We start from the raw sequence: 26,068 nt of genomic DNA, 5'->3' as shown, positions 1-26,068 counted from the left end.
AATGTCACTGGCCAAAAGGTAATTTAAAAAGTCCAAGATTTTTATGATGACTGAACTATGCGTATTTGGGGGGAGGCTTTCACAGTGACACATGAGTTTGAAAAAAGCTAGAAAAAGAATTGATCAGAAAAGCTGGTCGAATCTATAGCAGTAAGTGGTGATAAGTCAACAAATAGTGAATCTATTGCAGAACATTGGCTTTTTCAGAACTAATTTCTGAGCATAGTTTATGCCTTGAACAGTTTATAATGTAATAAAACTAGTATCCTCAGTGTTGAGCAGGTAAGGGAAGATTCACTCTTCTTGCATGCACTGATGCTACAGATTCCTGGGAAATAAAACAATTAGTTGTTGGCAAGTATCACTGCATTCAGAATCATCAGAGATTTGCTTGTTGCTTTTAGAACCTAGTCTAATGCAAGAGGTAGAGAGTTTTATTCAGAATATGTATTAGAAGAGTGGCCATAAGAAAATTTGGTCCATTGTGTAAAGCACTTTGAGTCATTATAATAATGTATTATTAGTTACACCTCATATACATAGGTCTTTACAGTTGACAGTTTTTCATGACCCCTTTATAGGGTGTGTTTACATTATCATTCCTTTTTTACAGATGAGAAAAACATGATTTATTATTTGAGGTCCCATAAGTTAGAAAGAGTAGAGATGGATTAATTCTCAGTTCTGTCAAAGTGCCCTTTTTAAGTATTATACCTCACTGCATCCCATTCAAGATGCATTTTTAATATAGCATGTGCCTGGAAATCTGTTCAAAACAATTAAGGAGAACTAAAGAAATGGTATTTTAGTGCTGTACTTCTGTTTGTTGTAGCCCTTGGAGTAAGCCTGCATATTCTAGCATAATTCGTGAAACAGAAATTTTATCTTTTCAAAATGTTCCTCAGCGATAGTTTTTAAAATTAATCTTGTTTACTCCGTAATACACTAATCAGTGTAACTCTTCCAGACTTTTCTTAAGCCACTAGACCTTTCCCTTTTCAGTTCACAAAGATGATGAACTCTCTCCTCTGTTTTTGAGAAAATTGAGCCCATTCAGTGTGAGCTTCCTTACCTGTCATCCTATCAACGTCAGATTTCTCTATCTCTGTACATTTGCTCCTCTCCTCTGAGATGAGGTGTTACTCCTTCCTATCTTAATTTGACTTCTCCACCTGTTTTCAGTCCCGTCCTTCCTGCTACTTTGACTATCTTGTTCCCTCTTTGGCTTTTTCAGTCTCTGGAGCAGCCTGTCTCAGACACTGACTAGCTGTTTGCCTCAGGGCAAGTCATCCAATCTCTCTCTCTCTCTCTCTCTCTCTCTCTCTCTCTCTCTCTCTCTCTTTCTCTCTCTCTTTCTTTCTCTCTCGCCAGTTGGGGTTAAGTGACTTCCTCAGAGTCACACAGCTAGTGAGTGTTATGTGTCTGAGTTAAGATTTGAATTCGGGTCCTCCTGACTCCAGGGCCAGTGCTCTATCCACTATACCACCTAGCTGCCCCAACTTGATGACTTTTAAGGTCCATTCTAAATCCATGATCCTGTGATTACCTATCCACTGGTTCCTTTACAAACGCTGTCTGCAGATAGTATGCTTTCTCTGTTTTATTGGGGAAAACGGTCTATACTTGCCCCTGCTGCCCCTTTGGACAAGTAAGCCATTTTTTCTCACTTCCAGTGTGGTCAGACTTCTTAAACACACTGCCAGCTGCTTGCTCCTTGAAACCCTACACTGGGACTTCTGTGCCTACCAAGAGGAGTAATGTGGAATAATACTGGAAGTTTAGATTGGAATCAGATTCTCAGGGCCCTTTAATGCCAGGCTAAGGAATTGATCATCTCTGAAAAATTGTCACCACTCATTGATTTACCTATTTCTTCCAATTTCGTCATTTTTCCATTCTTTAAGGCTCCCACTTTACAAGGAGGCCAGAGTATAGTTTTCTACAAGTCTGAATTTGCCTCTTTGCGACTTTTCACCTGTTGCTACTAGTTTGCTCTCTTGGTCCACTATCAAATCTTGAACTCCACCACTTTGCCTGTATTTGCCTTGTATGTGTCATTTCCTCCATTTGAACATAAGCTCCTTTGAAGGCAGATTCTGTTTGTGCTTTTTCTTTGTATGTCCAATGCTTAGCACAATATCTGATAGTAGTTAATAAATGTGTGTTGATTTTAGGCTATTGTGTGAAAATTACCATAAATTGCCAACATGAAATGGGTACAAAGCATTTGAAAGCACAAATTGAAACCATTTCTATTTCTTCCTCTACCTTTTTCCATTTTAAGGGGACGGTGAAGAGGATAGATTTTAGTTCTCTACACTTAATAAATGAAAATTCTCACCATTGGCAGTCATTGAACTTCTCTGAGTCTCAGTTTTCTCATCTGTAGAAGGATGATCATCTTTATAGTACTTACCCTCCAGGCTGTTGTGAAAATCAGTTAAGTTTGTAGAGGGAATCATAAGGCATTTTACAAAACAGCCCTTCCTGCAAGTTCCTTCACCTGCCATTTATACACAGTTCTTCTTTAAAGCACTATAAAATGTCAACTATTGTTAAATATTTTCTAAAATTTGAGGTTATATTTCCATTACAAAAATATTCAAGGGTTTACAGGCTCTTCACTAGGAAGTGGAAGTGTTAAAGTGATCATGTATTTTGAAATACCATTAGTAATTGAAGATTAATCAGAAATAAAGATACAAAATCATTTCAGAGGTGTTAACAGGCATAGTTTTATCCTAAATACCTCACTCCCTTTGACACCTATTAGTTCTCTCAAGTGAGGCAGAAAGAATTTTGCTTATTTTTTCCCCCCTTTTTGTACTGAAATTGTAGTTCTTTATTCAGTTAGATCTTCCCAATACCAGAGTTGTTCCCTGGGAAGAATAGATTTAAACTAGTAGTACTTAGAGTTATAGTTATGTGCCTTTGGAGCTATTTGTAAATGCCATTAACCAGGTGTAATATTTGAGTATAGAAACAAGAGGTCTTGTAGATCCTCAGGTTGTGATTGAAAGCCACCAGAGTATCAGTTGAAAAGCTTTGTATAAACCCCGGAATGGAAGTTGGTATCTCTTCTATGTTAGGGCCTGATTTAGTAAATGACTGGTACAAATGTGTTATACTCTTGGGGTTGAAACCAAATATTTGCTTAATTCCCTCCTGGAGAATGGTTTAGGCACTGGAAAGATCAATTTTGTTTTTGCCGTTTTATTGGGTTGGCTTCATTTTGCCATTTTTCAAATGGTTTAATTTTCTTAAGCTAGCATTGCACTTTACAAATATTATCTCATTTTATTCTTAAAGTCTGGGAAGTAAGTGCTATTATAATCATCTCCATTTTACAGATAAGGAAACTAGGACTGACAGATTAAATGACTTACTTGCCCAGCCTCATATAGCTAAAAAGTGTCTGAGGTTGGATTTCAATTCAAGTCTTTGGATTCCAGATCTGGCTTTTTCCACTGAACCACCTAAGTGCTTCTACATGTAAACAATCTAATATAAAGACTGTTTTTAAAAAATATTATTTTGCTTTTCCCGCAGATACATGTAAAAGCAGTTTTTTAATATTCATGGGTTTTGGTTTTTTTGTTTTTGTTTTGTTTTTTAATCCTCTCCCCTCATCTCTCCTGGAGACAATAAGCAATTTTATATAAGTTATGCATGTGCAATCATGCAAAACATATTTCCTTATTAGTGGTGTTGTGAAAGAAAACATAAAAATAAAGTGAAAAATAGTATGCTTTGGATCTGCATTCAGACTCCATAATTCTTTCTCTGGGGGTAGATAGCATTTTCCATTATGAGTCCTTTGGAATTTAAAGACTGTTTTCTAAAATCCAGAGCACTTGTTATATGTTAGGGCATGTTTTTTAAGAAACTTTTTTTTTTTTAACAAAGAGAAGAAATTATGAAGTCAAAGTAGGTATATTTCTTAGATCCCCATTTTAGTGTTAGAAAGGACTTCTGGTTGTCTAGTTAAATTGCCTCGTCTAAAAAATGAGAAAACTGAGTGTGATTATATTTTGTATGACAATAAATAAGATGAAATGAAAAATAACCCATTAGGGTGTGATAAATATTTAAAAGCTTTCATTAAAATCCTAACCTGCCTCATTGTGGCCAGCAAGTAAAAGCTATACCAGCCTCCTGGTAGGTGTTCTATAAATTATCAAGTATTGTCCTGGTAGCAGGATATGCCTATCCCAGGACTAGGCTTGCTTCAGCAAAGCTTATCACCATATTGACCTAGGGAAGCCCTACTAAGTCATAGAAGATAAAATATTACTGTATAAAAAGCATAAAATAGAGAATTCACAAGGAGCTGATTCAAAATCAGAAGTATAAATTAGTAAGGGCAGTTTATAGATGGACAGTTTACAGAACAAATAATGTACAGTTTATAAATATAAGTGTTTATGCCCACTCATGAAAATTATAGCTTCCTAGTATCCCTCCTGCACCAATGAAATTGACCTAAAATCTGTACTGAATTTAATAAAAGAACTAGAAATCCAAATAAGTTGAATATTAAGTGCATACTGGAATTTAAAGTTAAAAAAATTTATATAGTCTTGTTATAAGAAAAAAAAATAGGTCATATACCTAGAATGTTTTATGGGAGAGTTTTTTTTATATAGCCTGAGGTTATTTCCAAGTAGTCATTAAATTGCCAGTCTGTTGTGTGTCCTAGCCCATATGAAATTGCAAATATAAGGATTCAGGATTCATGAAAGTACTCTGTAGATTTACTATAACCTGGTTTGGGGGAGCCCATGGTATAGACACAACCAGGTTTTGGTGAGGAATCGTCCTCATTTTCTTTATCTTTAAATTGAGGAGGACTGATGCAATGATGGTGTAAAAGATCCCTTGTAGCTCTAATGGCTATGCTTCTGTGGTTTTAAAAAATTTCCGTGGTTGGAGTTCAAAGCAGACTTGTGTTGTACCAAATTCTGACATTTGGACATACTTTTTTTGCATTTTTTGGTTGGTGTTTCAGTAATTTTAGAAGACTTTATTAAATTTTAATTGCTCTCACAAAAGAAGTAGGCTTTTGGTTTTTATGAAAATCTCAGTGGAGGCAATGAATGAGTCCTGTTGACTTGAATTTTTTAAAACAACACATTGGTGATGGTTCCTGTTTAAGAAAAAATTTTCAAAGAAATTTGTAGGAATTTTTAAATAGTTCCTACAGATTAAAAGGAAAAGGTGAGAACTTATTAAAGCTAGATAACTAAATTGACCTAGGAACTGGTAAGCCCTTCAGTTGTACTGTGAGTTCCCTCACCTGCAATGCAGTGCTGTGCATCTGCAGCTAGGTGGTGGAGACATGGCTTTTTTCATTCACAAGATCTGCTGTGTGCAAGAAAAAGCAGCCCTCTGCCTGCAGTGTGTGCGTGTTGGCTGATTAAACAAGCTGGTGCTTGATTGTTAATGGCTCTTTCTAAAACTGTTCAACAATCTTTTGACCTTCTTTTGCCAATGGGAATCCGAGCTTCATGCAGGTATGTTAGAGTACTTTTTTATTTTGTTAATTTTTTTTCTTTATTTGATCCTTTTTGAAGAGCAAGGGTGTCATTTTCTGAACAGGGCACTTATGCAGAGGTCACAAAAGCTTATTCTGATTTATATACAGAAGTGCAGGTCTAGATGTTTGCCTCCCTTGTAAATGTGATTTTAGGAACAGCAAAAACATGCTACAAATGTAAGTATTGTAATTAACGAGAGAAAAAAATGATGTTGAAATTAAGAAATTAGTGATTTTATATATATGATATATGTTTTATATATTATATGTGTGTGTGTGTGTATATATCTATATAAAAGCAATGTTTTTGTAAGTTATTCAAGCTCTTGGTTACCAAATTCACATATACTAACCTTGTAGATCAGATAATGTTTTTAGAGGTGTGTTTTTTTTTAAATGAATAGTTTGCATATTAAATATAAGCAAGCAGTTGAGCGCTTTGTTTTCTTTTTGGTCTTCCTGCGATAAGATAGTCTGCCTCTGTGCAAAGAAAGAGGTGATGTTTGTTTATAGGAGTGTTTATTTCCTTTCAGGAGACCTGATTTTTAACAGTACTTGAAGCATGATAAGTGGCTCTGGTGTTTTATTTTATACCAGGTATTTGTGCTTTCCAGAATCTACCTAGGTTAAGGAAAATTCAATATTATATCCAGGCCATGATGAATTTATAATAATAATTATTCCTTACATTCTTAGTACTTTATAGTTATAGCATTTCATATCTCACATACCTTAAATCATTTTAATATTTGCAACTATCTTATTAAGGGGGAGGGTAAGTTAGGCATCGAATATTGGAGTCCAAAGAGAAAAGAAGCAACCTGCCAAAGGTCACACAGCTTTTAAGTGACAGCAGAGCAAAAGCTTTCACTCCTATTGTGGAGTTACTAGTTCAGTGCTGTTTACATTATACTTCGGTGTTTTTTGAGTAGTTATATGACTGAGGTGCGATAAATATTTGATTAACGTGTCGAAGAGAATTGATTTGCTGGGGTATTGGTTTTTGTTTTTGTTAGTTTGGGAATTTTTTTTGGTTTTGGTTTTGTCTTTTTGGCCTAGTGTAACTTCCCTGGACTTCTTGATGTTGAGTGAGTGGGTCTGGTAAATAACGTATAATGAGTAACATGGTAAGTTTATTCACTTAGAGCAAAGATTGTAGGTATTTGCATCATATGTGTGGCCTTGCTGAATATTTCTGGTAACTTCTTTGAGACGCAAATGCAGGGATCTTGTCAAGGTGTTGTGTGGAAAACATTGACTATATTACTTTGTTAGCACTTAGTCATAAAAGAAACCATTTCACCTATAATGACCAGAAGCTTAATTTTAAGAAGACAAGTATCATTTGTATAACTATTTAAATGATCTTCAAAAAAAAAAAACTTTCAAGAGTTACTATGTCTGTTGGCAAAAAGTCTCTTTTATTTAAAACAAATACTTTAATACAATGATTAACATGTTCTTGCATGTTATGGTATGGTAAAAGGAGAAAAGGGGAAAGTTTGAACAACCTGCTTAGTTTTGTGATGGTTAAACGTGAATATAAATGGGTAAGATGGCTCAGGTCTGGAGCTGAAAGATTTGAGATTCTGTATCATAGTGGAGGATACTCATCGAGTTCTGTAAGACGGTTGTTGCAACCAGTGTTTTACGATAAAGTTGTTAAAACATTGTATTCAAACTTCCCACCCCAAGTTGGGAATATCTCACATTCCAGATGGTAACTGTCACTTTCCCTCCACTCTTCCTAACTCTTTGGTGAAGTAGTTTTGAGGGACAGTCATAAGGAGTGTGCCTAGAATACAGGAGTTGGCAGTACATGTGAATGCCAGAGCAGATCAGAACAGGATAGGAGTCAGATGAAGCCAAGAAATTGTGTAGATTTAATGGGACTTTGGGGAACCGTGACAACGTCTACCATAATCATCTGTTATCAAGTTATTCCAAAACTTCTTCTGTGTTGTCTAATTTCCTTGCTTTAAAAAATAGTTTTATCATATTCTGTATCAAATCCAAATTCCATATTCTGATATTTAAAGCTCATAATTAACTACTTTGTACCTCTCCAACTTCATCTCCTGTTTTCCCAACTTAACTCCACTGATCCAACCAAGCTTACTTGTTTACTCTCTGATACAACTTGGAAAATCTAGACTCCTTAACAATTTGTCTCCCATTCCCTCTTTGTGGGAATGCCCTATTTCCTCCTGTTCCCCTCAGCCTTGCTTCCACATGTTCATTAGCTCCCTTAAGAGAATTGACCTCTTGAAATTTGCCTTCTCAGTATTAGATCGTGCGATATGTCACTGCCTACTCCAACTGGGTGTAGATCTCTTTGTATTTTTCAAAGATTACCATTATGCTAGTGCTATTCATGTACAAAATAAAAAGCTCTCTAGTTAAGTGTTTCACCAACCTTCGCAGAATGTACTTCCTTTACTGCCTCATTGTCTGATAAAATTTAGAGAAAAGGAGATAAAAATATTCTTGGATAAATATTAATCTACTTCCTCTTCCTTCAAATGGAATTGAACTGGAAATGGTTTGTTCTTTGTTAGACCGGAAACTCAGCACAGAGGCCCTGTCTGTCATTCTGAGAATGATCTCCCAGAACAAGAGGAAGAAATCCTAGGGTCAGATGATGATGAACAAGAGGATCCTAATGATTATTGTAAAGGTAAGATCCTTTATATGAGGAGGCAGACATCACACCTATTTGATTCCATTTTCATGCTTTTAAAATATTCTCCAAACAGGTTTCTACTTGCTTCTATTTCCATTTCTCAGACACAGGAAACTGAATTTGTTCATAAATTTGCTAATTCAAACTTTTGTCTGTGTGGTTTCACTGATGTAAGCATTGCCTCCACTAGTACCAATCATAAACCATTATGCTCCTTTTCAACCTTTAAGATTCTTGTCCATGTCTACAACACACAGAGTGTTGCCTGTTTATTTTCCCATGCATCTTTCCCTTTGTCCTTTAGTTTGATTGTAATTTTGATTCTTCCAAAGTCATGAAGTTTTATTATTCAAAACCATGTAGCATCACCAGGAAGATAAAATAATTGCTTCTTTTTGGCCATAGCCAGAAGATGTATGTATGTATGTGTGTATGTATGTATGTATGTGTATATGTATAATAGACCTATATTTAAGTACTTTTGAAAGATCCATAATTTCACAAATGTGAGTACTCACATCTTAATAGATAGATGTCATGAATTGCTGTGGCCGAAAGAAATAATCATTGATGGTCATTCCTCTGATGAGGAGTCTTTCCACACTTAGGCAAATCTTTCCAGCTTGGTAGAAACTGTTGGAAGCACATGTTCTCCTGAGGTATAATCTTTGGGACTATGTTTACCTGTCCCTAAGATTGGATGCTGGAATAAGACTTTAGGATAGGTTTAACTCAATAAGGGGTTATTAATGTAAAGTATGAGTGTTTGAGATACATCCTTAAATTTTTTTTTTACCGAATTTTATTTGACTTTCAGTTCTGAATTCTCTCCCTTTCTCTCCCCACTCCTAAACATCCTCTCCTCTCCCCTAGTAGGACGACAAAAAACCCCAAAGCCCATTATAAATATGTACATACATGGGTCAAAGGGTATTCACAGTTTAATAGTTTTTGGGTGGTATGCCAAATTGCTTTCCCAGAATGGTTGGGCCAGTTCATAGTTCCATTTACAGTGCATTAAGAGATCTATATTTATCTTTTGATAGATCCTAGATGTATAAAACCAATCTTTTGTAGATGACGTTAGTTTGAGGACAACTATCCTATTCTCTCATAAAGCATTCTCGAACCTTTAAAGCATTTCTTTTTATTGTGTGTAGCTTACCAGTATCATGAAACCAGTAGTTTGTCAAGGATTTCATCTGTTAAGTGTGTGTATGTTATAGAAATACATTGAAGAAGATTCTCTATTATATCATCCTAATGAAACTTATCCTCTGCAAGTATACAGATAATTGGAGGGAAGGGAATAGGTCTAAATTCCTTTTTCTAAGTATTACAGAGAATGAATTTTACCCTTTTTTGAATTAAAATCTGTAACCGGAAGGAGGTTGACTTTTCTCTCTCCTCTCTACTTCCCACCCTTGTTTCTTCTAGGGGGTTATCATCTTGTGAAAATTGGAGACCTGTTCAATGGCAGATACCATGTGATCCGAAAGCTGGGTTGGGGACATTTTTCAACAGTATGGCTATCATGGGACATTCAGTAAGTTTTAGGAGTCAGTGTAGTCATTGTCTTGATTTTTTTTGTTCTGTACAAAACACTGGGTTGTCATTCTTAACATCTACCTTTAATGAACTTTATGCCTTTGGGCAAATAACTTAACCACTGCTTCTCTTCCTATAAAATGGAATTATAGTAACCTCAGAGACAAGAGGTAATTGAAAAAAGAGCCATGAAGTATTTTGACCTCCTAAAAACATGAAATGTGTAATTTGGTGTGTAAAATAATAAAAATTCTTTCCCTCTAGCACTACTAATTTGAAGCTAATTACTTTTTAAGTGTACCAGGTATCCAAAACAATAAAAGTAGAAAAGAAAATGTTCTGTTTTAGTATTTCCTCTTACAATTTCAATTTTTCTCTAGGATAGAGTTTCTTGGCTATACAAGTTACACTTTTTCTCCTAAAAAGTATTGACAGTGTTAAACAGTGGGACTCCAAAATCAGCACACAGATATTGAGATTATCAGTGAGCAAACTTGTTCTCCTCTTTTTAGTTTTTTTAATGTGTGTGTTTGTTGTTGTTGGTTTGGTTTGGTTTTTTTAGGGTTTTTAAAAGTTATTCAGTGATGGTCCCCAGATGTCACAATTTTAACCATAGAAATAAGTGTTAAATGATGAGAACTTTAGTGCTACATGATCTGCTTTTGTCATGATACAAAGTACATTGACACTCTTCTGCTATATGTAACCGGCTGCAAATTTATCATTTATGCCTAGGTAAGGAAGGTGTCAGAGCTTATACTGCCTGCTTTGGGACCACCTCTTTTTATTGTAGTAGCTGTGTTCAGGGTAAAGGGAGACAAAGAATGTGGAAGTCAGCATATAGAGAAAATCTAAATGAAGAAACAAAGCCCTGAGAACAAAATGTAAATAAAAGCTGACTTATATACCCAGGGTGGGTATTAGTTACCTCAGATAGAAAGTATTTGATTACAGAGGGAAAACCAGATAAGTATTTATAGTGGTCTTTTATAAAGTCCTCCTCTTAACTTCCTTCTACAATTCTAACATGGTTTCGTCCCATTTTAGGATTAATTGGCTCTGTCTCTTCCGTAGGGGGAAGAAATTTGTGGCAATGAAAGTAGTGAAAAGTGCTGAACATTACACTGAAACAGCCCTGGATGAAATCAGATTGCTCAAATCAGTGAGTATTGAGTTTCAGTGCATGTGTTTGATAATAGAATTTGCCTAAATGAACTATTTTCAGTGTTTAGATCTCAGCCTAGCTAAAGGAACAAAAGAAAAAAAAATCTGCATGCTGAGTGTATACAACATATGAAAAATAATATAATTTATTTCTTGGTTCCTTATTGACATGTTACCTTTTTTTAAAGTGTATTTTTGCTAACATTCTTTGTTTTCATTTCATCTTAATTTCCCAATACATTTCTCCCTTTGTCTTTGTAACAAAGAGTAAAAAGAGGGAAGAAAACCCATTCAGGAAAACTAATCTGTACACCAGCCCAGTCTAACAGTTGTGTATAGTATTTCACACTCATAGTTCCTCACTTCTACAAAAAAGGAAGGAAAGGGGGCATTTTTTTCTTCTTTGAAGCCAATCTTAGTCATTATCATTGCATAACATCATTTCTTTTTCTTTTCACTTAAATTGTTAAAATCTTTAATATTTTCCTGGCTCTTAATTTACTTTACATCAATTCATATAAGTCTTCTCATGCTTCTGAATTCTTTGTTCATAGTTTCTTACAGAATAGTAATATTAGATTACTTTTCTTATACTACAATCTGTTTAGCCATTTCCTAGTTGATGGATATATACTTTCTTTATAGTTCTTCACTACTATAGAAAGTGGTACTATGTGTATTTTGATATGTATGGGACCTTTCTTTCTATCTTTGACTTCCTTGAGGTAAACATGTATTACATATTATTGAGATTCTGATACTTCAACACAGGTTTTCCTCGAATACCATGGTTAAAGAGACAGCTAACATTTGGTGTTTCACCTGATGAATTTAATATAAAACATTGAAAGATAATAGAAAATTTTATTTCTAAATTTATTTATAATTTGAAATCTTTTACACAGAAAATCTTTTAATTTAACACTTTACATAAGTCACATCTGAGTATCTCGTCCTAGTTGTTGGCTTGGAAAAGTATATGTTTTCTTACGTGGTCTGCATTCACTTATCTTCCTTTACATTTCAGCTAAGTTACTACTGCTTCCTGGACTTGTGTCTTCTCTTTCCATCTTCACTGCATTTGTGCAGACAATCCCTTATGTGTGGAACATACTTTTTTTATACTGTGTTTATTTAAAGTCTTCCTCTTCCTTCCAAGCCCAGCTCAGGTGTCACCTGCTCCATAAATCGTTATCCAATTCTTTCTGGACCCCAGCCTCTCCTAGTCATTCATCCCACTCTGATCATCCCCTGTTCATATATCACATTCTAATCTGTAGTAATTGCTTATATGTAAGTGGTATCCTGCATCTATTGGTTGCTAGTTAACAGTGCCAAACACAAGCCCTGCACAAACTAGATATTGAACTTTCATGAGGAAGTCAAATAAACTCTTTTAATAGGAATTAAAATTCTGTTTTAATACTTAAAACCAGTCCTAGGTGAAGTGTGTCTAAAGAGGATCTGTAGACATGGGTTGTCCCTCCCTCTTGTCTGATAAAACCAGTGTATTTGTCCTATTATAGCTGCCATTTTACAGAAAGGGAAAGTGAGATGGTAGGGTTTTGGGGGAGGGGGGAGGACAGGTGGTGGGAATGTTAAGGCTGGAATTTTAGGAAACTTTTACAAGCCAGTGGGGAACATATTTTATGAAAGGTGATCTCCGCTAGCTTCTTGTGCTATAATGCTACTAAACAGTGCTATGATTTCCCTTAGCCCTGCTATTCTCTAATAAAAGCAGTACCTGCATATATTCTGTTTTGTAAGATTTGGAACCTTAGTGGTCTGGATTTGGAATCAGAGGATATCTTCTCCCTACCTGTTTGACCTTGAGTAAAATCACTTTCCGGGGCTTCAGTTTTGGTTCCAAATTTATGATCTGTGAATTCTCAGTAATTATTCTTTTTTAAAAAATGTATTTGATATTTTGTTTTTCCCCAATTACACATAAAAACAATTTTTAACATTTTTAAAACTTTGAATTTCAATTTCTCTCCCTTCTTCCCTCCCCATTCCCCTTCATTGAGAAGGCAAGCAATCCGATATAGGTTAAACATGTGTAGTCATGTAGAGTATTTCCATATTAATCATGTTGTGAACGAAAGCATAGACAAAAAAAAACCTCAAGAAAAATAAAGTAAAAAAAGTATCCTTCAATCTGTATTCAGACACCATCAGTTCTCTCTCTGGGGATGGATAGCATTTTTCATCACAAGTCCTTCAGAGTTGTCTTGGATCATTGTATTGCTGAGAATTACTAAATCATTCACAGTTGATCATCTTACAATATTGCTGTTACTTTGTACGCAATAAATTTCATTTTGCATCAGCTCATGTAGTTCTTTTTCTGAGAGCATCCCACTTATCATTTCTTATAGTACAATAGTATTCCATCACAATCACACACCACAATTTGTTCAGCCATTCCCCAATTGATGCGCATCCTGTCAATTTCCAATTCTTTGCCACCAGAAAAGAGCTACTATAAATATTTTTGTATATATAGTTCCTTTTTCTTTTTGTTTTTTATTTCTTTGGATACAGACCTGTAGTGATATTGTTAGGTTAAAGGGTATACAGGGTTTTATGGCCTTTTGCGCATAGTTCCAAATTGCTATACAATTCACAACTTCACCAGCAGTGCATTAATGTCTGATTTTTTCCCATGTGCCCTCCAACATACTTTTCTGTCCTGTCAGCCAATCTAGTAGGTATGAAGTAGTACTTCAGAATTGTTTTAATTTGCATTTCTCCAATCAGTAGTGAGTTAGACCTTAAAAAAAAAAAAGTAGTGAGTTAGAGCATTTTTTCATATAGCTATTGGTAGCTTTGATTACTTCATCTGAAACCTTAATATCTTTTGATCATTTATCAATTGGGGAATATCTCTTATTTTTATAAATTTGACTCAGTTCTCTATATGTTTGAGAAAGGAGGCCTTTGTCAGAGAAACTTGCTTGAAAATTTTTCACAGTTACTGTGCAAATACAGCTGTGTTTATTCTATTCTCTCTCTCCCTCCCTCTCTCCCTCTGCTTTTGCCCTGTCCCTCTTCAAAATTATTGTTTCTGACTACCCCCTCAACCAATCTGCCCTTCCTTCTGTCAATCTCTCCCCTCCCCTTCCGTTCCTATTTTCCTATGGGGTAAGATGGATTTCTGTACCCAATTAAGTGTGTATGTTAACAATTCCCTCTTTAAGCCAGTTGTGATGAGAGTAGGGTTCACTCACTCCCCCTTATCTTCCCCATCTTCCCCTCCACTGTAAAAGCTTTTTCTTGCCTCTTTTATGCAAGATAATTTGCCCTATTCTACCTCTCTGTTTCCCTTTCCCACAGTGCATTCCTCTCTCACCTCTTAATTTTATTTTTTTAGGTATCATACCTTCATATTCAACTCACACCTGTGTTCTGTCTATATATACACTCTCTATATATAGTATATAGTATAGTATAGTGTGTATATATAGTGTGTATATATATACTATATATAGTATATATATAGTGTGTATATATATACTATATATAGTATATATAGTATAGTATATATAGAGTGTCTATATATATAGTATATATACTATATATACAAGTATCATCTTCCCATATTGGAATGTAAACAATTTAACCTTTTTAAGTCACTAATGATTTCCCTTTTTGTTTACCTTTTTCTGCTTCTCTTGAGTCTTGCATGTGAAAGTCATTTTCTATTCAGCTCTGCTCTTTTCATCAAATGTCCATTTTTTTCTCTCCTGACAGATTATACCCAGTTTTGTTGGGTAGGTGATTCTTGGTTGTGATCTTGGCTCCTTTGCCTGCTGGACCTTTAATGTAGAAGCTACTAAATTGCTTCTTTCTGGCTGCTTGCAATATTTTCTCCTTGACCTGGGAGCTCTGGAATTTAGCTATAATATTCCTGAGAGTTTTCATTTTAGGATCTCTTTTAGGAGGTGATCAGTGGATTTTTTGAATTTCTATTTTACTCTTAGCTTCTAGAATATCAGGGCAGTTTTGCTTGATAATTTCTTGAAATATGGTGTCTAGGTTCTTTTTTTTTTTTTTTTAATTGTGGCCTTCTATAAATTTTTTTTTTTTTTTTGGTGAGGCAGTTGAGGTTAAGTGACTTGCCCAGAGTCACACAGCTAGTTAAGCATTACGTGTCTGAAGCTGGATTTGAACTCAAGTCCTCCTGACTCCAGGGCCACTGCTCTAACCATTGAGCCACCTAGCTGCACCCCGATTCTTTTTTTTAAAGGCACTTGGGGGTAAGGGACTTGCCCAGGGTTACACAGCTAGTAAGTGTCAAGTGTTTGGTCTGAGGCCAGATATGAACTCAGTTCCTCCTGACTCCAGAACCAGTGAACCACTATCCCCTGTGCTGCCTCGCTGCCCTTTCAGTAATTTTTGAACTATCTCTGCGGGATCTGTTTTCCAGATAAGTTGTGATATTTCACATTGTCTTCTATTTTTTTCATTCTTTTGGTTTTGTTTTATTTGTTTCTTGATTTCTCATAAAGCCATTAGCTTCCATTTGCTCAATTCTAATTTTGAAGGAATTATTTTCTTCAGGGAGCTTTTGTACCTCCTTTTCCATTTGGGCAATTCTACTTTGTAAGTTTTTTTCTTCAGTGAATTTTTATGACTCTTTTTCTATTTGGCCAGTTTTGCTTTTTAAGGCATTCTCCTTCTCATTGGCTTTTTGTACCTCTTTTACCATTTGGCCTAGTCTGGTATGTTTGTTTGTTTTTTGTTGTTGTTGGTTTTTTGTCCGTCCCCCCCCCCCCCCCCCCCCAGGCAATTGGGGTTAAATGACTCCTCCAGGGTCACACAGCTAGTAAGTGTCAAGTCTCTGGTCTGAGACCAGATTTGAACTCAGGTCCTCCTGACTTCAGGGCTGATGCTCTATCCACTGTGCCACCTAGCTGCCCCTAGTCTGTTTTTTGAGGTGTTATTTTCTTCAGTTTTTTTTTTTGTGTCTCCTTTACTTAGCTATTGACTCTTTTTTCATAATTTTATTGCATCACTCTTATTTCTCTTCCCAGTTTTTTACTCTGCCTCTTTCACTTGATTTTCAAAATCCTTTTTGAGCTCTTCCATGGCCTGAGACCAATTCACATTTTTCTTGGAGGTTTTGGATATAGGGGTTTTGACTTTATCTTCTCTGTGTGTTTTGATCTTCCTTGTCGCCATAGTAACTTTCTATGATAAGAATTTTTTCCTGTTGTTTGCTCATTTTTCCAGCCTGTTTCTTGATTTTTAACTCTTTGGTAAAGTGAGGCTCTGCTTCCAGGATGGAGGGCACACTATCCCAAGCTTCAGGTGTTTTGTGTAGCTGTTTTCAGAGGACCTGTAAATTTTCAGTTCTTCCAAGGTTGTATGATATAAGGAGAGGTGTGCTTACTACTCTCCTGGTCTGTGAACAACCACAAGCACTTTTTTATGCCCTGGAAATGTGATGATGGTCCCTGCCCCACTGTGGCCAAAAGCTCTGATGTGCTAGTGCTCCTCGCCCTGGGACTGCCACCCAGGCTGCAACCTGATGTGAGTATGGGCAAAGCAACAGAGTCCTGCCCCCAGTGCCAGCAAAGAGACCCCTGTAATATCCTTCTCACCAGTTCAATCTCCTTACTGTCTGTGGGCTGAGAGCTCTGGAAGGAGCTGCTGCCACTGCTGATTTAGTGGCTCCCAAGGCCTGCTCCTGGTTTCCTAGGGCTGTTCTGCACTGGTGTGACCTGTGCTGGACTGTGTTCCACTCTTACCCAAGTTCAACAGACCTTTCCTGCCAACCTTCTAGGTCGTCTTTGGCTGGAAAATGATTTCACCCTGTTCTTTTGTGGGTTCTGCTCCTCCAGGAATTTTTTTTATGGCATTATTTAAAGGTATTTAGAGGGGTTTGGGGGAGAGCTCAGGTGAGTTGCTGCCTTTTCTCTGCCATTTTGACTCCACCTCTTTCCTGTAATTATTTTTTATTGAGTTTGTGTAATCACTAAGTAAGAGAAAAGGGAGTTCAGAGAACTTTACTGAAGTGGGCAGTATATGTAGCATGTCATGAAACCTTACAAACACCAATTAACTTTTTACATTTAGGATTAATTGAATTAACAGAACCAGAGTAACTTTGGCTCTGGTTAATGTGACTTTCTGATCTATCTCTGGGAATTGTGCCTGTGACACTTGCTTATAGAATCTAAGTTGGAAAAGGACATCCGAGACCATGTAGTCCAACCATAACCCAAACAGAAAAGTCTTCTACAACATCACAGGCAAGTGGTCATTTTCCCTTTATTTAAAGTGTGGAGAACCCCACTACCTCATTGTTCAGCCCAGTCTACTTTGGACAGCTCTAATTATTAGGAAGTTTTGTCTTAAATTGAGCTAAAGTCTTCCTCTCTTCCGTATCAACCTGCTGCTTCTAACTGTGCCCTTGGGCCATGCAGAACAAGTGTAATAAACCTTTGAAGTGACAGCACTTAAATACTTCTATAACTCCTATAGTTCTTACCCTTCCCTCAAGTCATCTCTTCAAGAACACCCTCAGTTCATTCATTGTTTATATGATGTGATCTTTCCAGTCCCTGCACTTTTCCAGGTTCCTTCTCCTGGATGGCCTTCAGATTGCCAGTGTCCTTCCCAAAATGGGGCACCCTGAACTGAACACAATATTCAAGATGTGGTTTGGCCAAGGTAGAACACAGCATAACTATAACTTCCTAGTCCTGGACTCCCTGTCTTTCAGTGCAGCCTAAGATCATATTGGCCTTTTTGGTTTCCATGTCACACTATGGAGAAACTACAGGCCCCTAAAATCCACTGTAAGCAAGCAGATCACTAATGAATCCACTGATGTAAACATTTTGATTTTCAAGAAAATTCTTGGTATCTATTTACAGGGTAGCAGCCAAAATATTTGTGGGACAAATTTACTCAGACCTTAAATATGCTGAAAATATTTAAGTGATCCCACTTCCCAAAATCTTTAAAAAGTTGGAAGGTCACTTTAGCATGCTTACGCCTTTATTTACATACATCGACACTTATTTTGGAAAAGAAGAGAAGTAAGTAGCTGTTAAAAAAGCCTAGACCTGAAGAGGGAAAAGGTTTATACTGGTTTGGCTGTTTTGGTGTGGTTTAATACTGTTTTCAGTTAAAACATTTTGGTGTTCTCAGAATTTGGAGATCATCAAATCAAACTTTTGATTTTATAGATGATAAAATTGAGCCCCTAAAGTCACATAGTGATGGAACCAAAACTAGGAGCAGGGTCTCCAGGTTCCTTAGTTGAGTCTTCTTTCCTCTATCATTACTCTTCACCATTAAATTATTGATTTCATCCTCTTCCCCACTTCCTCCATCTTTTTCTTATATTATAGTTCCTATTCAGATATGCTTTTCTCTCTTTGGCTTATCCAAATCCTGCTCATCCTTTCTATTCAGATCAAGTCCTACCTTTCCATGAAGTAATCCCCTTCACCTTCAATATCATCTTTCTCTAAAATATAAAGCCAATAATTTAGTGGGCATTATTGGAAAAGGTATTGAAAACAAATCTAAAAACATAGCCTACCCTTTAGTGGATCCATGGTATAGTTTGAATTACTGTATTTCAAACTGTACTCTTATCTCATTCCTCACGGTGGCTGTTCTCAGCCTTTATTCCTCTCCTTAGGTCCCCACAAATATGTCTAGCTCCCACACTTAAAGAACATGTCTCAGCCTCCTATTTTGTTGATAGTTGGTTAAATTCAAAGAGTATAAGACTATAGAGAAGGTGGAATGTGACTTAGAGAAGATTGAGATCCTGAGAAGTGGAAAAGAAGTTAGTGCATTGCAAGTAGTGGGGAGATGTATGAATGCAGGACAAGAGACTACAACTAGATACTTACCTCTAGCAGTCATCTGCAGAGATGGTAATTGAACACATGGGAGCTGATGCGGTAAACAAGTGAGAACATAGAGAAAATAGACAGCATTGGAGCATACCCACAATTACTGGACATGATACAAATTGGAGGAGATCTGAGAGAGTATTCAAAAAACCCCAGGTGGAGAGAAAGGTAATAGGTCAGAAGTGTCAATGCTGTAAAGGTGATAAGAAGGCTAGATTCACGAATGGGCTATTAGACTTGGCAATTAAGAGATCAGTGGTAACTTTAGAGTAGTTTCAGTTGAATGATGAAATTTTAAGCTGCGTTTCAAAGGTTTAAGTGACTGAGAGGAAAGGAAATGGAAATAGTGTGTAGATGGTTTTTTCAAGGAGTTTGGCTGTGAAAGAGAGGGAAGATAAGATCTCGAAAGGTCTCTTAGACCTTAGCGAAGGTCTAAGCTATTAGAACTTAAAATTGCACTACAACTTTTGGAACACTCTATATAGGATTATATCAGGAATGGTGAGATTTAGTGAGAGTTTTTGTTTTTAAAGATGTTGGTGATGTGGGTGTGTCATATAGCAGAAAAGGAACCTGTAGTGTGAAAGAGATTGAAAATTAAACAGAAGGAATGATAGTAGAGAGAGTGTGCTGAAGAAGTCAGGAAGGATGGGATAGACAGGTTGACCTTGCCAATTAGTAGGTCCACCTCTTCACCAGAGACAGGAATATAAAAGAGGGAATGATGGAGAATGCTGTCAAGGTATTGTGAGATGATAGTTTTGTCCCCTCCTCTCTTCTCCTTCTCCTTTTCTTCTTTCATTCCTTCTGCCCCCTTTCCTCCCTTTTTCTCTCCTTTTTCTTCCCTTTTCTCCCTTTCCTTTCTCTTCCCTCTCCTCTCTTCTTTTCCTCCCCTTCCCCATTTTCCTCCTTTTTTCCACTGTTAACTTCTTCCCTTTCTTCCTCAACTCTTCCTATCCTTTCTCCTAGGTTTTTGTAACTCTTTTATTTGTTTGGTAATTGTTTTCCTGAAAATAGGTTCCCTCTGTGTCTGCCCATTTATTTTAAATTATGTTTTATTGATTCCTTTTGTTTTTTACTTCACAGTCGTTTCTGGAGAAAATGTCCCCAACTGCAGTGAGTCTTTACTTTAAAAATAGTTAGGTAAAACATACAGCATGGCATGGAATCTGACAATATGCAACATTCCCTGTCCATTGTCTCCCATCTTTCCAATGGAAGGAAGGTAGTGCATTTTCTCGCCATTTTTCTGGGGCCAAAATTGGTCATTATAATTGCAGAGCACATTCTTTTTAGGTTACTGTAGTAATTTTGTGCATTGTTTTCCTGATTCTACTAAATTCACCAGTTCATATCAGTCTTCCTGTGTTTCCATGAATTCCTTACATTTATAATTTCTTATGTTATAATAATGTTCCATTACATTTTGTTCATTTCACCAGCAATGAGAAACTTTGCATCCAATTTTTCATATAGCTCCATTCTTGATGTTTCTCTCAAGCTCCAGACACACATCTTCAACTGCTTATAGGACATCTGTACCTGAGAGTCCCACCAAAACCTGCCCCAAACTGTTCTCACTCTCTCCACCTCTAAATCTGCTCTTCATTGTGGCAGTATTATTTCTGTCAGTGGTTCCGTCATTCAGGGAGTCTCCCATTTTTAAAACCTTCGTGTTATTTTTGACTCCTCATTCTCTCTCACCCCTTGTATCTTGTTGGTTATTAGATTCGTTTGAGACTTCCTTTGCTGCCCTTCATTTTGCTCCGACCACTACTGCTGTCCTAGTCTAGATCTGCTTGAATTTTTATAACTACATAACAGTTCTCCTGCCTCCAATCCATCCCTCTGACTACTGCAACAAAAATTTATCTTATGTCTCCATCTGCTCATTTTACTCCATTCAAAAGTCTTTAACGTTTCCATATAGTACCTCCTAAATTAAGTTGGGTCTTTCATTCAGAACCCTAAAATCTGAAACTACTCTACTTTTTCAAGTTCTCCAACCTTATGTCATAACAATATTGTTTCCTACCACCTAATGTATGATTTACCTAAATTATGATAATTGCTTTCCCACAAATGTGCCCTGTACACAAGCATCTCTTTGATTTTGCTCACACTGTAATTTTTGTCTGGTTATTTCCCTCCTCACCTATAGAAGTCCTACCAATCCTTTGAAGTTGAACTCGGAGTCGATTTTGTCTATATGAAGCCTTCCCTAATTGCTACCCTTCTTTCCTTTGGAACTCACATAGCACTTTGTAATTCTGTGATACAGTTAGTTACTTTTATATTGTATTAAAGTAATTTGTAGCTATGCAGTAATTTCCTACTAGATGTTCAATGAAATCAGAGATTTATGTCTTATCTAAACTTCTCCTTCAGCACCTATCACAATGCTTTTGCAGGTAGGAAGCACTTAGTGTAATTGTGAAGAAAAAAAATGTTTCTATCCCACTATTTGTGTTATCTTCAATCATTTGATGATTGTTTCATGCATGTTAATCTTATCTGTCACATTAGTTTATAAGCCTTTTGTGAGTAGGGGCCATGTCATAGATTTTTTTATATTCAACAAAGTGCTAGATGTACAGTTGGCTCTCAACTTGATGATTGATTTTTATAAAATTAAATTTTTTTTAGTTTCATTTTTTCCAGTTATCAAACATTTCTTTTTTCTCCCTCTCAATGCAAAATAAATTCCCACATTGGTCATGTCCAAAAATGTGTATCTCATTTGGCATATTACTTCATCATCTCTCTGTCAGAAGGTAGGAAGCATTATTTATCATTGATCTTCTGGAATCATGAAGTCTTTCAAAAGGTTCATTTTCACAATGTTACTGTTATAGTACAAATTGTTCTCCTTATTTCACTGCCTCAGTTCATATAAGTCTTCTAAGGTTTCCTTGAAGCCATCTTTAATTTATTGTATCATGATAGTATTCTATTACATTCATATACTATCATTTATTCAACCATTTCCTTGTTGATGGGAATCCAGTTTCCATTTTTTTATCCCCACAACAAGTTGTTATAGATATTTTGTGAAATACTACATTGATAAATATCACAATCTCAAGAGATCCACTATGAAATTAAAAGAATTTCAGTAAGGTGTAAGAGGAAAGGGAATAAAGGACATAGATGCTATTATCAGATGAGACCAATGCTAATATGGCTTAATCTTTTATCTGGCAACCTTAGATATTTAGCCATGTTTCCCTAAACATACTCAGTTTCACTTGGTACCTCATTACAGAATTATCTTTCACAAATTTCTGTAAGCCCTTTTTTTTTTTTTAATTTTTTCCTAAGCCTTTTTTGAAATGGGTTCGTCCTTTCTCACTTCTTAGGGTAATAAATTTCATGAGCTAGATGGGTAATTTTATTTATCGTAAAGTAATTTCTGCAGCTTTAAGGCATACCCACTAGTATTAGTATTCTAATAGTTGGTATTTGTAAAGACTTTAAAATTCTAAATAAATTTGATTTATATATTATCCTTCATCCAAATGTTCGTTTCTTCCCTCAAACTGTTAGATTAGTCAGATTTTTTTTTTACCTCAATCATGTTATCCTTCCTGCTTTCTGTTATATTTAATGAGCCTCTCCTTGGTTATGTATTCCACCAATTTTCTGGTTGTGAAAGTGATACTAGTCCAAAGTGTACAGTATCTTGAGTATCCTCTGGAAAGTTTCTTATGGATGGGAATCACATTGGGTAGCTGTATGGCTTCAGCGACTTATTTATATAAAGAAAAAATGAAGAATGCTTTGGGTATATAGAAATGATATGTGTATGCTTGTCCTTAGGAAAGAAGTATAGAATTTCCTTCTGTTTTTAGAAAAATATTTTATTTTTGAATTACACATGAAAACAATTTTTAATATATCTTTTTTTTATTTTGAGTTGCAAATTCTCTCCTTCCCTTCCATCTCTACCCCCACATTGAGAAGGCAAACAGTTTGATATAGGTCATACATTTGCAGTCATACAAAATATATTTCTATATTAGTCCTATTGTGAAAGAAAGACAAAAAAATGGTGGGGGAAAAAAGAAAGTAAAAATATATATTATGTTTTGATCTATATTCAGACTCCATCAGTTCTTTCTCTGGAGATGGGTAGCATTTTTCATCATAAGTCCTTCAGAATTGCCTTGAATATTTGTCTCGCTGAGAATAGCTAAGAATAAGCACAGTTGATCATTGTATAATATTGCTGTTGCTGTGTACATTGATTTGGTTCTTCTCACTTCACTTTGCATCAGTTCATGATACTCTTTCCAGGTTTTTATGGAAGCATCTTGCTTATCATTTCTTATAGCACAATAATATTCATTACAATCATATACCATAATATGTTTAGCCATTCCCCAGTTGATGAGTATCTCCTCAATTTCCAATTCCTTGCCACCGCAAAAAGAGCTGCTATAAACGTTTTTGTACGTGTGGGTCCTCTTCCTGTTTTTGTGATCTCTTTGGGATACAAACCTAGTAGTGGTATTGCTGCATCAAAGAGTATACATAGTTTTATAGCCCTTCAGGTATCATTCCAAATTGTTCTTCAGAATGATTGGTCCAGTTCACAACTCAACCAACAGAGCATTATTGTGAGAATTCTCTTCCCTTCCAACTGTCCCTAGTTGAAGACAAGCCTAATCTAAGAAAATGGGTCTGGAAGACTTGTATATATTAAATACCTTATCCCATGCTAAGTGTAGAGTGTAAAGTTTCTTCATTATTTTAAGACTTGGAGAGTTCCTTATATGGCCCTTAAACTGAACTTAGTTGATATGTTACTGTGCCGGTCGCGCCGTGCACTCTCCTCCTATAAGGAGCAGGCTGCCGGGGTCATACTACTTACCAGTCTTCGGTGCCCACCCGGATAAACACAGAGACGAGCCGATCAGGAGGTGCAAACACTCGAGCTTTATTCAGAGGCCATCACAGCAAGGCCAAGTAGGAAAGCCAGAGCAAGAGAGCAGGAGCAAGAGAGAGCGAGCTCCTATCCCTACTGTTCCTTAAGTACCTACTTAGCCCCTCCTCCTCAGCCCGCCTACTAGTCATTGATTGTAGGATCAGATACCGGAAGGGGATATCTGGGTTTAGCGCTGCACCAAGGGAGAGGACGTGACGCAGACAATCCCTCACATGTTACCATGAGATACTTTTTAGTATAATTGCAGCTATGAAGAGTTCTTGAAATTGATTTTTGTTCTACTACTTTAAGGACTCTATTTGACTGCTTGCTCAGAGCATTACTGACACAATAGAGGTAAAATATGCTCAGACCTTTAGATATCTGTCATTGTATCATTTATTAAATGCTTAAAAGGAGTCAGATAAATGCAGATCAATCAAGATATAATTGCTTTTCTGTGTTTGACTAAATACTATCTTTCTTCCACATACATACAGGTTCGCAATACAGATCCCAATGATCCAAATAGAGAAATGGTTGTTCAACTTTTGGATGATTTCAAAATTTCAGGAGTGAATGGGACCCGTATCCTTTCAAGAAATTAACTATGGGAATGAATTTTGCTGTATAGTAACAGTTTCAGACCAGAGAAAAGAATGGTATTGGTACAACATATTTATTGTCAAACCAAGCTTCAATAAAACTGTTCTTCTTCAACTTCTGAGCACCTGAAAGGCATGTGAATTAAGAAAGTTATTGCATACTATGTTTTCACATGATGAATTTGGTTTTTTAGAGTACAGTTTGGAGAGAAGTGGTATGGTTTTTAGGTGTTATCCTTGAGATTATTGTTCCATTATCTTTCCATATCATTAACTGCATCATGTAGTTAAAACTTTCAACTAAATAGACAAAAAGATTTACACAAGAGGAAAGAAATTTTCAGGAAATTAACTTAGGTGATTCTTTTACCTACAAATTATAGCACAATCCAAGTATAAAACTTTTCTCCAAAGGAATCCAAATGGCAAATAATTTCTGAATATGAATCCAGAACTCTGGTTAGAGCAATCATTTATGTTTGAATACTTATAGCAATCTATGTCTTCATTCTAGCTGAAGACAGCAAGCTTTTTGTTGATGTTTGCATCCCTACGACAAATAAATCAAGTTTTGCCTTTACTTTATGGTGAGAAACTGAATTGTTTTATATTTTATGGCCCAGAGAATCATACCATTTTAGAACTGGAAGGGTTTTTAGAGAGAATTGGTCTTTGTAGATTAATATCAACGCTCCTGCCTAATGTCAGCATGTAAGCAAAAGAATAGTGAAGACCAAAAATCTGAATTGTTATTGCAGCATGGATATTTGTGAAGAAGTGAAATTGTTAGGGGTAAGGTAAGGATCCAAGGTGTAAAATCGTACTTATTCATTGTTTGAGGATCCTAAAAGCACCAACAAAATATTGAGGTCTTAATATAACTAGCTTTTGCATAGCACTTTTAGGTTTGCAATGTGTTTTAGAAATATTATTTCGTTTGATCCTCACAATGACCCTGGGAGGTAGGTACTGTTATTATCTCCATTTTATAGGTGAGGAAATTGAGACAGACAGGGGTTAAGTGATTTGCTCAGGGTCACACAGCTTGTAGGTATCCTGAGGTAGGATTTGAACTCAAGTCTCCTGTCTTCATTTCTGCTCCACTAACTAGTTGGCACAAATGGATCAAAGATAATGAAATGGCTGACATCTTACTAACTATCCATTTTTAAATTTCTCATATCAATATTTTGTTTTCACATATTACTGCAGTGAGAGTGATTATCTTTTCCAGGGAAACAGATCACAGACAGGACAGGGTAGGCGATTGGAGAAAGGGGTAAAGAAGGTGTGGTGACAGAAGAAGGAAAGAGTTTTTAAAGACAGAAGAGGAAAAGTATACACCAGTGTATCAAGTTTCTCGTGCCTCCAGGAAAAACTGCTTTGAGATCAGTTACCTCACTTAAGAAGCTTTAGTTGGATACTGAAGCCACCCTGTATGTAGTTTTTTAAAACAGTGCATCAGGAAGGGAGATGTCAAGAGAATTACTATTTGAACAGTTATGAAGGCCTTTAGATGGAAATTGTCCAGTGTTTAATTCATTTGGCAAAAATCGTGCTGAATTCTTTGACTAGTTAGGGAAGATATAAATAAAATGGTAGAATTATTCAGAATTTCATAATTCCAAATGATTATGCCTATTATTGCATTTCAAATTAAGCAAATGAAGATTCTTTTACAAGGTGCTAAAGTAAATCTAGAACATAACTTTGTTTGGAAGTTTG

The 26,068-nt window shown here is 36.1% G+C and overlaps 1 protein-coding gene across 4 annotated transcripts in view; it reads left to right on the top strand.

The window, feature by feature from the left end:
- The window catches only part of SRPK1 (SRSF protein kinase 1), an 89,666-nt gene that overhangs the window by 34,143 nt on the left and 29,455 nt on the right, over window positions 1–26,068 (top strand). For all 4 annotated transcript variants that reach the window (XM_027876407.1, XM_027876405.1, XM_027876406.1 and 1 more), the window contains 4 exons: window positions 8,095–8,213; window positions 9,657–9,765; window positions 10,842–10,929; window positions 24,239–24,326. In XM_027876407.1, coding sequence (XP_027732208.1) covers window positions 8,095–8,213; window positions 9,657–9,765; window positions 10,842–10,929; window positions 24,239–24,326 — 404 coding nt within the window. The remainder of the gene's footprint in view (window positions 1–8,094; window positions 8,214–9,656; window positions 9,766–10,841; window positions 10,930–24,238; window positions 24,327–26,068) is intronic.

Source organism: Vombatus ursinus, unplaced genomic scaffold (assembly GCF_900497805.2).
Source record: "Vombatus ursinus unplaced genomic scaffold, bare-nosed wombat genome assembly UNPS02014811.1, whole genome shotgun sequence".
Taxonomy (NCBI): Eukaryota; Metazoa; Chordata; class Mammalia; order Diprotodontia; family Vombatidae; genus Vombatus; species Vombatus ursinus.
The sequence above is the reverse complement of the archived record's forward strand: the minus strand, read 5'-3'. Positions and strand labels throughout refer to the sequence as shown.